This window comes from Triticum urartu, chromosome 1 (genome assembly GCF_003073215.2).
Source record: "Triticum urartu cultivar G1812 chromosome 1, Tu2.1, whole genome shotgun sequence".
In the NCBI taxonomy this organism is placed as follows: Eukaryota; Viridiplantae; Streptophyta; class Magnoliopsida; order Poales; family Poaceae; genus Triticum; species Triticum urartu.
Window position 1 is genome coordinate 371,577,610 of NC_053022.1, and position 16,116 is coordinate 371,593,725.

At 46.5% G+C, this 16,116-nt stretch overlaps 1 protein-coding gene and 1 non-coding gene across 2 annotated transcripts; one reads left to right on the forward strand and one right to left on the reverse strand.

The window, feature by feature from the left end:
• Nucleotides 1–8,578: 8,578 nt before the first annotated feature.
• On the forward strand, nucleotides 8,579–8,649 carry TRNAG-GCC. Its single transcript has one exon. It is a non-coding gene; the product is annotated as a tRNA-Gly (tRNA).
• Nucleotides 8,650–8,693: 44 nt separating this feature from the next.
• LOC125513189 (flavin-containing monooxygenase FMO GS-OX-like 2) lies at nucleotides 8,694–11,497 on the reverse strand. Its single transcript, XM_048678224.1, has 7 exons — nucleotides 10,815–11,497; nucleotides 10,145–10,215; nucleotides 9,903–10,055; nucleotides 9,723–9,805; nucleotides 9,481–9,616; nucleotides 9,204–9,380; nucleotides 8,694–9,040 (listed from the first exon to the last, which is right to left on the reverse strand). Exons 1-7 carry the CDS (start codon nucleotides 11,344–11,346, stop codon nucleotides 8,861–8,863), a joined length of 1,332 nt encoding a protein of 443 aa, XP_048534181.1. The 5' UTR covers nucleotides 11,347–11,497; the 3' UTR covers nucleotides 8,694–8,860.
• Nucleotides 11,498–16,116: the final 4,619 nt, after the last annotated feature.

The window sequence follows — 16,116 nt, forward strand, 5'->3', positions numbered from 1 at the left end:
AATGGTACTTTCAAATAAGCACATACCTTGATATGATCTTGAAGGTGTTCAAGATGGATCAGTCAAAGAAGGAGTTCTTGCCTGAGTTGTAAGGTATGAAGTTAAGACTTAAAGCTCGACCATGGCAGAATAGAGAGAAAGGACGAAGGTCGTCCCCTATGCTTAAGACGTAGGCTCTACAGTATGCTATGCTGTGTACCGCACCTGAAGTGTGCCTTGCCATGAGTCAGTCAAGGGGTACAAGAGTGATCCATGAATGGATCACAGGACAGCGGTCAAAGTTATCCTTAGTAACTAGTGGACTAAGGAAGTTTCTCGGTTATGGAGGTGGTAAAAGAGTTCGTCGTAAAGGGTTACGTCGATGCAAGCTTAACACCTATCCGGATAGCTCTGAGTAGAGATACCGGATGCATATAATGGAGCAACAATTTAGAAATAGCTCCAAGTAGAACAGTTATTTGGAATAAGCTCCAAATAGAACGTGGTAACTACATCTAGGAGATGACATAGAGATTTGTAAAGCACACACGGATCTGAAAGATTCAGACCCGTTGACTAAAACCTCTCTCACAAGCAACATGATCAAACCTAGAACTCATCGAGTGTTAATCACATGGTAAATGTGAACTAGATTATTGACTCTAGTAAACTCTTTGGGTGTTAGTCACATGGGGATGTGACCTTGAGTGTTAATCACATATCGATGTGAACTGGATTATTGACTCTAGTGCAAGTGGGAGACTGTTGGAAATATGCCCTAGAGGCAATAATAAATTGGTTATTATTATATTTCCTTGTTCATGATAATCGTTTATTATCCATGCTATAATTGTATTGATAGGAAACTCAGATACATGTGTGGATACATAGACAACACCATGTCCCTAGTAAGCCTCTAGTTGACTAGCTCGTTGATCAATAGATGGTTACGGTTTCCTAACCATGGACATTGGATGTCGTTGATAACGGGATCACATCATTAGGAGAATGATGTGATGGACAAGACCCAATCTTAAGCCTAGCACAAAGATCGTGTAGTTCGTATGCTAAAGCTTTTCTAATGTCAAGTATCATTTCCTTAGACCATGAGATTGTGCAACTCCCGGATACCGTAGGAATGCTTTGGGTGTATCAAACGTCACAACGTAACTGGGTGACTATAAAGGTGCATTACAGGTATCTCCGAAAGTGTCTGTTGGGTTGGCACGAATCGAGACTGGGATTTGTCACTCCGTGTAAGCGGAGAGGTATCTCTGGGCCCACACGGTAGGACATCATCATAATGTGCACAATGTGATCAAGGAGTTGATCACGGGATGATGTGTTACGGAACGAGTAAAGAGACTTGCCGGTAACGAGATTGAACAAGGTATCGGGATACCGACGATCAAATCTCGGGCAAGCATCGTACCGCTAGACAAAGGGAATTGTATACGGGATTGATTAAGTCCTTGACATCGTGGTTCATCCGATGAGATCATCGTGGAACATGTGGGAGCCAGCATGGGTATCCAGATCCCGCTGTTGGTTATTGACCGGAGAACGTCTCGGTCATGTCTGCATGTCTCCCGAACCCGTAGGGTCTACACACTTAAGGTTCGATGACGCTAGGGTTATAAAGGAAGCTTGTATGTGGTTACCGAATGTTGTTCGGAGTCCCGGATGAGATCCCGGACGTCACGAGGAGTTCCGGAATGGTCCGGAGGTAAAGATTTATATATGGGAAGTCCTGTTTTGGTCACCGGAAGAGTTTCGGGGTTTATCGGTAACGTACCGGGACCACCGGGAGGGTCCCGGGGGTCCACCAAGTGGGGCCACCAGCCCGGGGGGGGCACATGGGCTGTAGGGGGTGTTCCTTGGCCTACATGGGCCAAGGGCACCAGCCCCACTAAAGCCCATGCGCCTAAGAGATGGAGGAGGGGCAAACCCTAATGGGATATGGGCCTTAGGGCCCATATTGGTGCGCCTCCTTCTCCCATCCCCTCTTGGCCGCCACCCTTGTTCCCCATCTAGGGCTGCCGCCCACCCTAGGGGTGGGAGCCCTAGAGGGAGCGCAGCCCCTCCCCTTCCCTATATATATTGAGGCATTGGGCTGCCCACAACACGTGATTCGATCTCTCGTTGGTGCAGCCCTGCATCTCTCTCTCCCTCCTCTTCTGTGGTGCTTGGCGAAGCCCTACAGGATTGCCACGCTCCTCCATCACCACCACGCCGTTGTGTTGCTGCTGGATGGAGTCTTCCTCAACCTCTCCCTCTCTCCTTGCTGGATCAAGGCATGGGAGACGTCACCGGGCTGCACGTGTGTTGAACGCGGAGGTGCCGTCCGTTCGGCACTAGGATCATCGGTGATTTGAATCACGACGAGTACGACTCCATCAACCCCGTTCTCTTGAACGCTTCCGCGCGCGATCTACAAGGGTATGTAGATCCACTCCTCCCTCGTTGCTAGATGACTCCATAGATAGATCTTGGTGACACGCAGGAAAATTTTGAATTTATGCTACGTTCCCCAACACATGAATGGGCCAAGAGAATTTCAGAATTTTAGTTGGTCTTTGGGTCAAAGGCCTACTAGCAAAATTCCAACAATCCCCCACAAAGTCTCAATGGCACATCTCATCATTTAGTTCGAAAACAATGTTTATATACCGGTGCTTAGTGCAGACTGTGAAGTTGAACTTCCACTTAGAGATTTATGCTACACTAGATCACAACTTGAATAGTGGACTATGCCTTGAACTACAAGTTTTTTGCGAGACTAGTTTCACATAAATTCTTGACCGATACTGGGCTGCCGCAAGGCTTCCCCGCGGGTGGAGCGTATACGTCATACTCCAGGGCCTTTTCATGAATTTATTAGAGAACACCCAATTCTCACATACTGCGACGTTAACAGTCAAACTCATATAGATGTGTTCCTCAGAAGGTGTTCTGCACGACAACATCTCTACTTACCCGAATAAGCCACTTGGAACACATTAAGATAAGTATCAACCTGCCATGCAGATCAGGAAAGTATTGCATCTTCATGGAGTGGGATAGGTAATATAGGGATACTCTCCTCCCAGCTGACCAACAGCTTGTCTCCCACTTCTACTTCACGGGATCTCCGATCACATAGAGTGGGTTACCACTATGGACAACTCATGCGGTGTGCCTCAGACCCATCTCTATCGATGCATTATCTATCACATTACGTGATAGACCCTTTGTGAAGGGATCTGCCAAATTTTTCGACGTTTGGATATAATCCAACGTAATAATTCCAGAGTTCCTCAATTTTCTGACAGATTTCAGTCTCCTCTTCACATGCCTTGAGGACTTCATATTATCCTTAGAACTGTTTATCTTGACGATCACAGTTTGATTATCACAGTTCATCAGGATATGGGGTATTGGTTTTTCAACCATAGGTAAGTCCATCAAGAGCTCACGAAGCCACTCTGCTTCAACAGTGGCAGTGTCTAATGTTGTGAGTTCTGCTTCCATAGTTGACCTCGTTAAGATGGTCTGCTTGCAAGACTTCCAAGAAACAGCGCCACCATCAAGTGTAAAAACATAACCACTTGTGGCCTTAATCTCATCAACATCAGATATCCAGTTTGAGTCACTATAACCCTCCAGTATCCTTGGATACCCGGTGTAGTGAATCCCATAGCTCGCGGTGCCTTTCAAATAGCGCATAACTCTCTCAAGCGCATGCCAATGATCATCTCTCGGTTTTGACACAAACCGACTCAGCTTGCTAATAGCAAACGAGATGTCAGGCCTCGTGGCACTCGCCAAATACATAAGTAGCCAATAATCTGAGAATACCTCAGTTGATCTCTAGCAATCCGTCGATTCTTTCGAAGCAACACACTAGCATCATATGGAGTTGGAGAAGGTGTGCAGTCGCTATACCCAAAACGACTCAAGACCTTTTCCACATAGTGAGACTGAAGCAGTGTGATCCCACCATTCTCATCTCTGAACAACTTGATGTTTAACATAACATCAGCTACTCCTAGATCCTTCATCTCAAAACAGCGAAATAAGAAATCCTTAACCTCCTTGATTAAATCAAGTTTGGCTCTAAAGATCAATATGTCGTCGACATACAGACAAAGAATAACTCCTTCGCCCCCACCATAGCGATAGTACACGCACTTGTCACCATCGTTTACTACAAAGCCGACAGCAGTTAATGTTCTTTCAAACTTCTCATGCCACTCTTTAGGAGCTTGTTTAAGACCATATAAAGATTTTAATATCTTGCACACCTTTCCTTCCTGACCAGGTACTACAAAACCATCTGGCTGATCCATGTAAAATTCCTCCTTCAACTCTCCATTGAGGAAAGTTGTCTTAACGTCCATTTGATGAACGAGAAGACCATGTGAGGTAGCCAGTGATAGTAGCACCCGGATTGTGGTCAGTCTAGCCACGGGTGAGTAAGTATCAAAGAGGTATTCACCTTCTTTCTGGGTATAACCCTTGGCCACAAGTCGTGCCTTGTACTTTTCAATCATACCATCAGGTCTAAGCTTCTTCTTGAACACCCACTTACATCCTACAGGTTTGCACCCATAAGTACAGTCAGTGATCTCCCAGGTACCATTAGCTAAGATGGAATCCATCTCGCTACGTACAACTTCCTTCCAGTAGTCAGCATCAGGAGATGCATATGCTTCTGAAATAGTCCTGGGTGTGTCATCCACGAGGTATACAATGAAATCATCACCAAAGGACTTTGCAGTCCTCTGTCTCGTACTCCTCACAGGAGTTTCATTGTCACCCTTAACGGGATTCTCAACGTGTTCCATCGCAATGGTGGGTTCAGGAATTACAGTGAATTCCTCACTAGATGGAGTAGGTATCTCCTGATTTGATGAACTCGACATATCCTTCATAGAAAATATGTCCTCAAAGAAAGTTGCATCATTCGACTCCATAATCGTACCAACATGCATGTCGGATACCTCAAATTTTATTATCAAAAATCTATAGCCGATGCTATGAAAAGCATAGCCCAGAAGAACACAATCCACGATTTTTGGTCCAAGCTTGCGCTTCTTGGGAATTGGTATATTGACTACAACCCCAAGTACGTAGGTAAGAGAGTTTCAGCATTTTCCTTTCCCATTCCTCAAATGGAGTCATGGTCTTATGCTTTGTGGGAACTCGGTTTAGGACATGGCACGCAGTCATTAGTGCCTCCCCCCACCATTCCTTGGATAGACCAGAAGTGTCTAACATGGTGTTAACCATATCAGTTAGAGTTCGGTTCTTTCTTTCGGCTACCCCATTTGACTGGGGTGAGTAGGGAGGCGTCCTCTCATGGATTATACCATGTTCCGCACAAAACAGATCAAATTCATTGGAAAAATACTCTCCATCATGATCGGACCTAAGCCATTTATTTTTCGATCAAGTTGGTTCTCTGCCTCAGCTTTATAGTTTTTGAAGAAAGTCAAAGCCTCATCTTTTGATTTCAGAAGATACACATAACAATATCTAGTGGAGTCATCAATCAACGTCATGAAATATCTCTTTCCACCTTTTGTCAACACGCCATTCATCTCACAAAGATCAGAATGTATAAGCTCTAGTGGCGCCAAGTCTCTTGCCTCTGCAGTCTTATGGGACTTGCGAGGTTGCTTAGCTTGCATACATACTTGGCACTTAGAGCCTTTGATAGTAGAGATTTTCGGAATTAAATTCATATTGGCTAGTCGCGTCATGCAACCAAAGTTAATGTGACAAAGTCGTGAATGCCAAATATCAGACTCATTGTTGTGGCAAACATTGTTAATAACTTTAGTGCAAATATCTGACAAAGACATGCGGAACAAGCCTCCGCTCTCATTGCCTTTTCCAACAAATTGTCCATACTTAGAAATTACAACTTTATTGGATTCGAAAACCAACTTGAAACCATCTCGACATAAACGGGAACCGCTAATGAGATTTTTATTGATGGACGGCACATGATGAACGTTCTTCAGACGCACGGTCTTCCCCGAAGTAAACTTCAGATCAACCGTACCAACACCTCAAACGATGGCATGTGACCCGTTCCCCATCAGCACGGGAGAAGTCCCAGTGGCCTGGTAAGAAGAAAACATGGAGGCGTCAGCACAAACATGTACATTGGCACCGGTGTCAATTAACCAATCAGGGGTTTGGAATACTGCAAGGATGGTAGGAAAAATACCGTACCCTAATTCCTTCATATCAGTATCACAGATGACAACATTAGCGGACTTGCCGCTCTTCTCATGTTCGCGCTCCTCAAAGCGGTTAGGACACTTCGGAGCCTAGTGATTAGGATCACCGCATACATGGCAAAGTCCCTTCCCTTTCTTATGAAAATTCTTCTTGAAGTTGGTAGAATGTGATGGCTTGTTCTTTGTATCAAACTTGCCTTTGCCCTGAGTTTTGTTCTTGTTGTTTTTGAACTTGTTGGGCTGGAAGTTCTTCTTCTGTACCATGTGGGCACTAGAACCTCCCTCAGCAACTCGAGCACGTGTGTCATTTGCTCTCGCCTTCTGTTCAACATCAAGAGTACCAATGAGATCCGCAACGGAAAACTCCTGTCTCTTGTGTTTCAGGGAAGTAGCAAAATTGTTCCACGAAGGTGGAAGTTTGGCAATGATGCCTCCGGCAACACACACTTGAAGTACTCAAGTTCTTTTGCGAGCGACTGTATCTCATGAGCCTGCTGTACAACTGGGCGCTCATCAGTCATCTTGTAGTCATAGAATTGCTCCATAACGTACAACTCGCTGCCGGCGTCCGAGGCACCAAACTTGGCCTCGAGCGCAGCCCACATGTCCTTGCCGTTGTCAAACGACATATACGAATCCACAATGAAGTCATCAAGAACACTCAGAAGAGCGCCTTTAAAGAGGGTATCGATCTTCTCGAAATCTTCCACCTGTGCTGGATTAAGATCGCCCTCAGGCTTGCCCTTGGTGGCGTCATAGCAGCCCATAGTCTGAAACCAGTAGACTGCTCTCGTGCGCCACCTCTTATATTGCGCCCCCTTAAAGGCAGGCGGCTTCAGATGCACAGCAAAACCACTCGGAGTAAATTGCCTATATTCAGGTTTTTAGATTGTTGGAAAAATGAGCAAATTACTACGAGATTTAATCCGAATAAATAGGAAATAGATCATGACAGCAATAGCAGAGATTAAACTAATCATGTGAACTAGCATAGTAGATGAACAGATCACATCTAGGGCACATACTAGAAACATGAATTCTACCACAATCTCGAACAAGAAGGATAGAATAACATATGGTGCAGCGGGTGCAGCACCGCCGGCGTTGACGTTGTCGCCCATGTCGTTGAGGGTGAGGTTGCCGAGGTCGGGGAAGAAGTCGTCGTTCGCGAAGTCGTCGCTGCCAGCAGTCGCGCGAGTGCGCTCCCCAAAAACCTAATTGCCCCTCTCCCGTACAGGATCACGAGAGGCGGGGTTCCGGAGGCCTGCTGTCCCTTCTCCCGGTGCACGCCGAAAGGAGGGATGGAGAAGACTTGCTTGGCGGCGCAACGATCTGAAACGATGGTGAGAAACCATACGAAGCGGCGGCAGCTAGGGTAGACGTCTGCCTGACTATATAGTGCGGGCTGGGTAGGTCGTTGGAGTAAACCCCACGTCCGAATCGAAAACGGTTCAGTAATTAACACGTCCATTAATTATTAATTAATGACTCATTAATTTTTCCCGAGCAGCAAAAATATAGACAACGTGCATAGCTCTGTCCTCGGCTCGGCTCAATCCCGCAACCAGCGGCGCGGCGCGTCGTGACGAGGCGTGGAGGAGGAGGAGCGCACGTGTAGGTCTCCTCTTCTCATGCTCATACAAGTGGTAGAAAAGCTCACCTTATAAAGAGGTGCAACTCTATCTCAACTTTCGAGGTGGGACTAAACTTTAGTCTCACTCACTTCACTCACATGTGTGCTGAATGGGCCAAGATAATTTCAGAATTTTAGTTGGGCTTTGAGCCAAAGACCTACTAGCAAAATTTCAACACGTAGTCCCTCCGTAAACTAATATAAAAGTGTTTATAGATCACCAAAGTAGTTATCTAAACGCTCTTATATTAGTTTACAGAGAGAGTAATTATTATTTTATCCAATTGCCCTAAGCATCACCTCAAGGTTTCTACATTGGTAGCGCCCTTCGTGATTGAAAATGAGCGTAAAGCTATAATGTACTATATTAACTTGATAAAATCTTACCGATTATTACGTCGAACTAATGATATTTTATGGCAGATAATACCAATCAACCAATTATCAATCTCCAACTAAAAAAATCAATTATCAATCTCCATATAACAATGATGAAGATATTCACAAAAAAAAACAATGATGAAGATGAGATGTTGATTATCCTTTATATATTTTTTATCAACCTCATTGAAAAATCGCCAGTATCTCCTCCAGAATTAGCTTCTGACCTCTCGGCGTAGGGAGGCTTCAATGGTCCCATACTGAAATGCAGTGGTGGTACTAGTAGGAGAACAAGCTAGCTTCAGTTAAAATTAGCATTGTGAGATATAGTCGTAATGGTTACCTGCATCAACAAGCACCAGTGGTCTAGTGGTAGAATAGTACCCTGCCACGGTACAGACCCGGGTTCGATTCCCGGCTGGTGCATTAAATTTTTTATTGCCCTTGGACGATAATATGGAATCCTCAGATGGTGATAAAAGTAATTCACAATCGATTCAAGGTCATGGACATCCCAATTTTGAGCTTGCATGTACAAAATACAAAATTATTTACCTGTAAATTAATTACTGCAATGACTATCACCGCGTCCTGGCAATGAAAATGATAAAATGATAATCACAGTCCACAACATAGATTACAAGTATTTTTTGAAGTCCTCATTTGCTAGTGCCACCAGATCATCATCATCCCACTCATCGCGGTATCTTTCTGGACGAGCAGCCTTATTCTTCGCATTAGCAGCATACATCAGCTTCCTCCATTCTTCAATCGGTGGATGGCCACATTGCTCCGCGAGCCAATCATCGTATTCGAACTGCAAACAAATCATGCTTAGCAGGGGATAACCGATATAGTCGTTTCTAATGTACAATGTTGATGTGCAACAGTGCAAGACGCCCACAATTCACAGAAATATGTCATTTTCTGCCAAGAAAGGCTTTGTTAACTAGCTCCCTTAACATGCATCTTTAGGCTACCTGATAACCACCACTGAAGTTGTGGGTATATCTCTTGGGCCATCCACGAGTTTCCCGTCTCGAGTAGATGGCTTTGACATCTTCCATCATTTCATCTTTCGATGGAAGCTTGATCCTTCCTGATAGAATACCAGCGACCCATTTGCTTTGGAGTTCAAACAGTGGAAAAGGGATAACCTGGATGAAACAGAGGCCGCCAAGTTTTAGATCCTAGAGCATTGCGAGGCAGTTATAAGTGCATCTAGACTGAACAGCAGAAATTTGGACACAAATTGACCTTCCACGGCAATCCGATGAAAGACAGATCAGGGGCCACTTCTATAGGGAAAACATGCTTGTATAATGGATCAACGCAGTTGTCATCCACAGCGATGGTGCTATCATCCCCAAGAAACGGGAAGTCATACAGGTAGCTAGCCAACATACAAAGGCAGGGAACACATGATTAGCTTCAACCAATGTAGCAAAATCGGGTGGTTTGTGCAAGAAATATGTTTTAGATATGCTGCATAACTATACCCAGTACAGTGCATGATGACATCCGCTTTGATTGAGCTGCCATCCTGGAACAACACAGTGCCATCTCCCTGTGCATGGTCAATCTGCAAGTAGAACATAATTTTGTTATGACAAGGTAATGGCAGCCCCTTTAACGGATAAAGCCACCATATTCAACTCACCACGGAAAAAGGCATTTACCATGGAATGAAGCCACATGTTGTCGTATTCAGGCTGCTGTTCACAAGTGGAAGTCGGCGCTGATCTATCGGCAATATGGACCTCCTTCGCAACGCTTGCAATGTCCCTCGAAATGTCAACTGCACTTGCCGAGGCCCCGATAACGATCACTACCTACCAAGGCAATCCGTACTTCAAGTTCAAGACAGTTTAGCACAACGACTCATAAGTGGGGAAGAAATCATAGTCAGAATCATACTCACTTGATCAAGGAATGGCTCAGGCACACGGTAATTGTGGCTATGCATCTGCTTTCCAGGCCAGGCATCTGCACCTGTCAATGTTGGAAAGTACAAATTTCCTGTCAGGTTCACAATTGTCTGTGGATCTGATGACCATAAAATTGCAAGTTTGTAACGAACACTGGATAAGAATTGTCCAAAAAAACATTGGACAGGCATCTTTCAAGAATTCATCAAGCCTAAGAGTTCAAATCAAATTTGCTAAACCCTGAATCAGCTGGTTCTTGTCTCTAGATCGTAGGATGCAGATTCTGTTCTGCTCGAGATTTGTACCACATGCAGAGTATCCTAAATCCCATTTTTAAAGCATGCTCGAGATCTGTACCACATGCAGATTTTTCTTGTTACGATCACTACCTACCCTGCTCGAAATCAGTTTTTCTTCATCTCACGAGCACAAAACGTGTCATTTCTTCATGAAAATTTGCATGCATACAAAAGATACGACATGGACAATGTCAAGATTATTTTTTTCAGATTTTTCGATTTAGAAGTATTATTTGTCGATTTTTACTGTGTGTTGAGCCTGAACAAACTATTTCTTCTGCTCAAACTATTTCGTTGAGCATAGCAGGTTCAACAAACTACTTCTTCTGCTCAATTACGAGTTTGTTGAGCGGAGAATCATTACCAGGTATGGAGGCGACGCGAGGCTCTGAATAATGCCCATTGCAAACCACGACGGCATCATACAGCTCCTCGTCGTGCTCCCCCTTCTCCCCGAGCTTCCTCGACGTCACCGCCCACCTCCCGCCGGACTCCCGCCGGACTCCGACGACCTCTGTCTGGAACCGGACGAGCCCGTAAAGGTCGAACCGCTGCGCGAAGTCCTCGAGGTACCGGAGCACCTCCTCGTGGCCGGGGAACCTGCGCGCGTCGACGACGGAGCCGCGCGCCGCGGTGAAGGGGAAGTCGAGGAAGCCCATGACCTCGCGGGGGAGGTTGGTGCGGAGCGAAGCGTAGAGGCTGGAGTGGGTGGCGGCGGCGCCGAGCGGGTCGGCGGCGGCCGCGGGGGCGGGGGAGGCGTAGAGCCAGGTGCCCCCCACGGCGGCGGCGCGCTCGAAGACGACGGGGGCGTGGCCCTCGCGGCGGAGCTCCCGTGCCGCCGCCAGGCCGGCCGCGCCCGCGCCGACGACGGCGAGGCGGAGCGAGGGCGACGGCATGGAGGCGGGCAGGAGAGAGCAAGGAGGCTTGCGGAGCTGGGAGCCGGAGTTGGCTTGGATTCGCCGTGCCTCCCCTGTTTTTCCGTCGAGGAGCCGTGTGCGATCCCGTCTCTGTTGGTTTCGTTCGTGTGGGTATCGGCGATTTGGAGGGAAGCGGGCTCTCCTACGCCTCACCAACCGTTTTTAGCTGCTTTTTCGAACGTGGGAGTTCGAGAGGGAATCAAATGCTAGGCGTAAAATTTTGTGCAAATTTTCTGAACTTTGTTCTTCTGAAGATACTTCCTCCGTTCTGAATTACTCGTCATAAATATGGATTTATCTAGATGTATTTTAGTTTTAATATATCTATTTCTACGACGAGTAATTTAGAACGAAGGGAGTACTTTAGAAATTGAAGGCATGTACTCTGCTTTCTGTAGCCAGTTGGATGCAAAACTCCCTCGAATATTCAGATTTCAGATGTTCGAAATGTTGTATTTACAGAACACGCTACGGTGAAAACTGAAAAGGAAAAAAAGACGGTCGCTAGACGAGCTTTTTGTCATTAGAATAATTTATTTTCCTTTTTTTTCACTGTCAAGTGGCAAGACTGTTTTGCACATTTGCTTCTCTTTGGCCATATTTATAACTTAGAGAGAACGGGCAGCCCCAATGTCCTGCAGGTCAGCTAGGGTCGGATGCCACCATGGCGCTAAAGCAGGTGCCTTGTAGGAGGAGGTACTTCTTTTGAAAGTTGTGGGTGTCTGAGCAGATATTTCGTGGTCCTCTGGAGAAAAGACAGACAGAGAAAACGGAGCATGGCGTGCACGCTCATTAACGATGAGTCCTCTGGATCGTACCACGAGATGAGTATAGCTTTCCGACCGTAGATCGTCCACGTCTTGGGGGGGGGGGTCGTGGAATTGTCACGGCAGATGCCCTAGTGAAAGGACTTAGTTGTGGAGCCATCACAACTAGGAAGCTTAAAGGGGTTAATCGGGACAAAGGACACGAGAGGTTTATCCTAGTTCGGCCCCTTGCGGTGAAGGTAAAACCTAATCCAGTTGTTGTGGTATTGCTAGGTTTCGATGACCAAGGAGCGAAATACGCTAGCTTGGCTCTCGATCTGTTGTTTCTTGCCGTAAGCCGCCGCCGGATCGTCCCCTTATATATACGGGTTGACGCCCTGTGGCCTACAGAGTCCGGCTGGCTCATACAACGTGTCCGGCTCGGTAACTTCTTTTACATGCCTTACTTTACAAGTCTTATTCATACATGGTGGTTTACAATTACAGGCCTTAAGTCGCCTCTGGGCTTGGGCCTATTACAAGCTTTATCATGAACCGTCGCCTTGTATACTCGTCGGGCTTCTTTTAAGTAACCCGCCATGGTGATTGACCCGGCCCCTCCTGGGCGAGTCATACCTGGTAGTTATATCCCCAACATTAGGCCTCAGGTTGATTTGAACTTTGTTCTTATCAATCTCCAACACTTAGACGGAATCCATCTTCTGTTGTTTGTAAAGCTCTGGAACCCGCCATGACGTCATCTTCAGAAAATTTGGAAACCCGCCACGACGTCATCTGTAATGGATCCTTATCTTAAATGGTTTCTGAAAATCGAGGCGTCCATTTAGCTGGATAATCATTACTTTTAGCCTTCCTCGATTTGTGCGTCTGCCTATTCACCTATCTCCTTATAAATAGGCACTGTAACGCCCTTGATGCGGCTATATCTCCCACGTGTCGAAGCACGACTTAGAGGCATAACCGCATTGAAAGCAATGTCGCAAGTGAGGTAATCTTCACACAACTCATGTAATACATAAGGGAAAGAGATACATAGATGGCTTACAATCGCCACTTCACACAATTACATGAATAAAGCATTACATCAACCAGATACAATCAAGGTCCGACTACGGATCCAAAATAAAAGAAGACTACCCCAAATGCTACACAGATCCCCGATCATCCCAACTGGGCTTCACTACTGATCAGCTGAAACGAAACAACACTACGAACAAGGTCTTCATCGAGCTCCTCCTTGAGCTCGGTTGCGTCACCTGAACGGTATCATCGGCACCCGCAAACTGGTTTTGGAAGTATCTGTGAGTCACGGGGACTCAGCAATCTCACACCCTCGCGATCAAGACTATTTAAGCTTATAGGAAGGTAAATGTATGAGGTGGAGCTGCAGCAAGCGACAAGCATATATGGTGGCTAACATACGCAAATGAGAGCGAGAAGAGAAGGCAAAGCACGATCGATGAACTATGATCAACAAGTGATCCTAGAACAACCTGCGTCAAACATTACTCCAACACCGTGTTCACTTCCCGGACTCCGGCGAGAAGAGACCATCACGGTTACACACGCGGTTGATGCATTTTAATTAAGATCAACTTCAGATTTTCTACAACCGGACATTAACAAATTCTCATCTGCCCATAACCACGGGCACGGTTTTTGAAAGTTCAAATCCCTGCAGGGGTGTCCCAACTTAGCCCATCACAAGCTCTCACGGTCAACGAAGGATATTCCTTCTCCCAAGACAATCCGATCAGACTCGGCATCCCGGTTACAAGACATCCTCGACAATGGTAAAACAAGACCATCAAAGCCACCCGAATGTGCCGACAAATCCCGATAGGAGCTGCACATATCTCGTTCTCAGGGCACACCGGATTGTCCAAGGTTCCGGTAGGCCAGCCCAGAGTTGCCCCTGGTGGCCACCGGCAGCTGACGGGTTGGACCAACACTCAGAGGAGCACTGGCCCGGGGGTTTAAATAAAGATGACCCTTGAGTCTGCAGAACCCAAGGGAAAGAAAAGGCTAGGTGGCAAATGGTAAAACCAATGTTGGGCCTTGCTGGAGGAGTTTTATTTAAGGCGAACTGTCAAGGGGTTCCCATTATAACCCAACCGTGTAAGGAACGCAAAATCCGGGAACATAACACCGATATGACGGAAACTAGGGCGGCAAGAGTGGAACAGAACACCAGGCATAAGGCCGAGCCTTCCACCCTTTACCAAGTGTATAGATGCATTAATTAAATAAGAGGCATTGTGATATCCCAACATATCCATGTTCCAAAACATGGAACAAACTTCATCTTCACCTGCAACTAACAACGCTAAAATAGGGGCTGAGCAAAGCGGTAATATAGCCAAACAACGGTTTGCTAGGACAAGGTGGGTTAGAGGCTTGACATGGCAATATGGGAGGCATGATAAGCAAGTGGTAGGTATCGAGGCATAGGCATATCAATAGAGCGAGCAACTAGCAAGCAAAGATAGAAGTGATTTTGAGGGTATGGTCATCTTGCCTGAGATCCCGCAAGGAAGAAGAACGAGTCCATGAAGAAGACAAACGGACGTAGTCGAACGGATCCTCACAAACGCGACGTTATCGGAACCAACCCGAAGAAGCAACACCGGAAAGAAGCACACAACATAGTAAACAAACATCACATCAACATGGCATGATGCACAATCAAGTATTGATGCATGTCCGGTTTAATGAAGCATGGCATGGCAAAATGCAACAAACAACACTACAAATTAAGTGGAGCTCAACATGCAACGGAGTTGCATATTGAAGAAAACACCACATGACTTATTTAGATCGATCTTGTTTATGTACTCAACAATATTAAATGTTGTTAACCATGGCAAGAGGTGAAGCAAAAGTAAACTACACGATCTAAGCAATTTAAATGGGGCCGGAACCATCAAACAACAATTTCGGTAAATCCCCATATGCATTTAGCAATTTGGTGCAACAACAATTTTAAACATTTAAATGTTATTATCATGATGCGAATGACTTGAGCAAGTTTTATGCAATATTTATGAAAATGTTAGCAAGAGCATTATGAAGCATTTGTCACTGTGGTGGAAAGGAAAGGGGTGCCACGGCAACGATAACAAAAACGGTGCCACGACAGCGTTCCGGTTCCGGTAACCCGATTGAGATACCGATGCAAAGGAGAAATGTGCGGATGCGTGCAAAAGATGGTGGGGCGCTCCCGGATTTCGGGTGTCCCACGAGTTGGCGACAAGGAAACGAGTGACAAATTGGACACGGTGCAAACACGAGCATCTCATTCATCACACATGCATTCATTCACGGGCGGTCGTCTCGGGGTTATACCTTTGAAGCATGCGTTATCGAAGCGGTTCGGGTCAAACGGTGTAGTCGTTCACGATCGTCGTGGGAAGTAGTGGTACTCGGCGAAGGCAGGGGAAGTAGTTGTTCATGGTTCGTTGTGGGAAGTAGTCGTTCTCGTGGCGACGGTAGTCGTTCACGTTCTTAGTTGCACAATTTTTCGTAGATGTTCGGGATCACGACGAGGGACTTGACGTCCACGGAGGCTTCGAGGGTCGACGGTAGTTGTACACTAGTCGGAGAGGGGCTTGTTGAAAAATCCCGGTTACAGGTTCTGTAGTCGTTCAAAGGGCCCAACACCGGGTCTTGGCGAAAACGACGGGAGGCGGGCAGCGAACAACGACACGATGTTCAGGTGCTGCGGTGGTCTTGGCGTCTAGCGACAGCAGTACAGGAAGGCAACAACATGGCCCAAGGTGAGGTTGCGGTAGGCCTTGGGCGTGAACTTCGGCGACTGGACGACGAGGAACGACGATATCCCGAACGGAGGAGGTCGGGGATGACGAGCTCGAAGCGGCGCTGGAGCATGGTGACACGGCGGTCGGACGAAGCAGGGAGGCGCGATGGAGGGACCGGCTGGTGGTGGAGCTCACCGGGCGACGGAGGCGCGGCGCTGGCGACG

Excerpts from the sequence above, each read along its gene's own strand:
- LOC125513189 (XM_048678224.1), bottom strand. The coding sequence starts at position 11,346 with ATGCCGTCGCCCTCGCTCCGCCTCGCCGTCGTCGGCGCGGGCGCGGCC. Across the intron at positions 9,617-9,722 it reads GTCATCATGCACTGTACTGG|CTACCTGTATGACTTCCCGT; the intron begins GTATAGTTATGC and ends TATGTTGGCTAG. Across the intron at positions 9,381-9,480 it reads TCATCGGATTGCCGTGGAAG|GTTATCCCTTTTCCACTGTT; the intron begins GTCAATTTGTGT and ends TGTTTCATCCAG.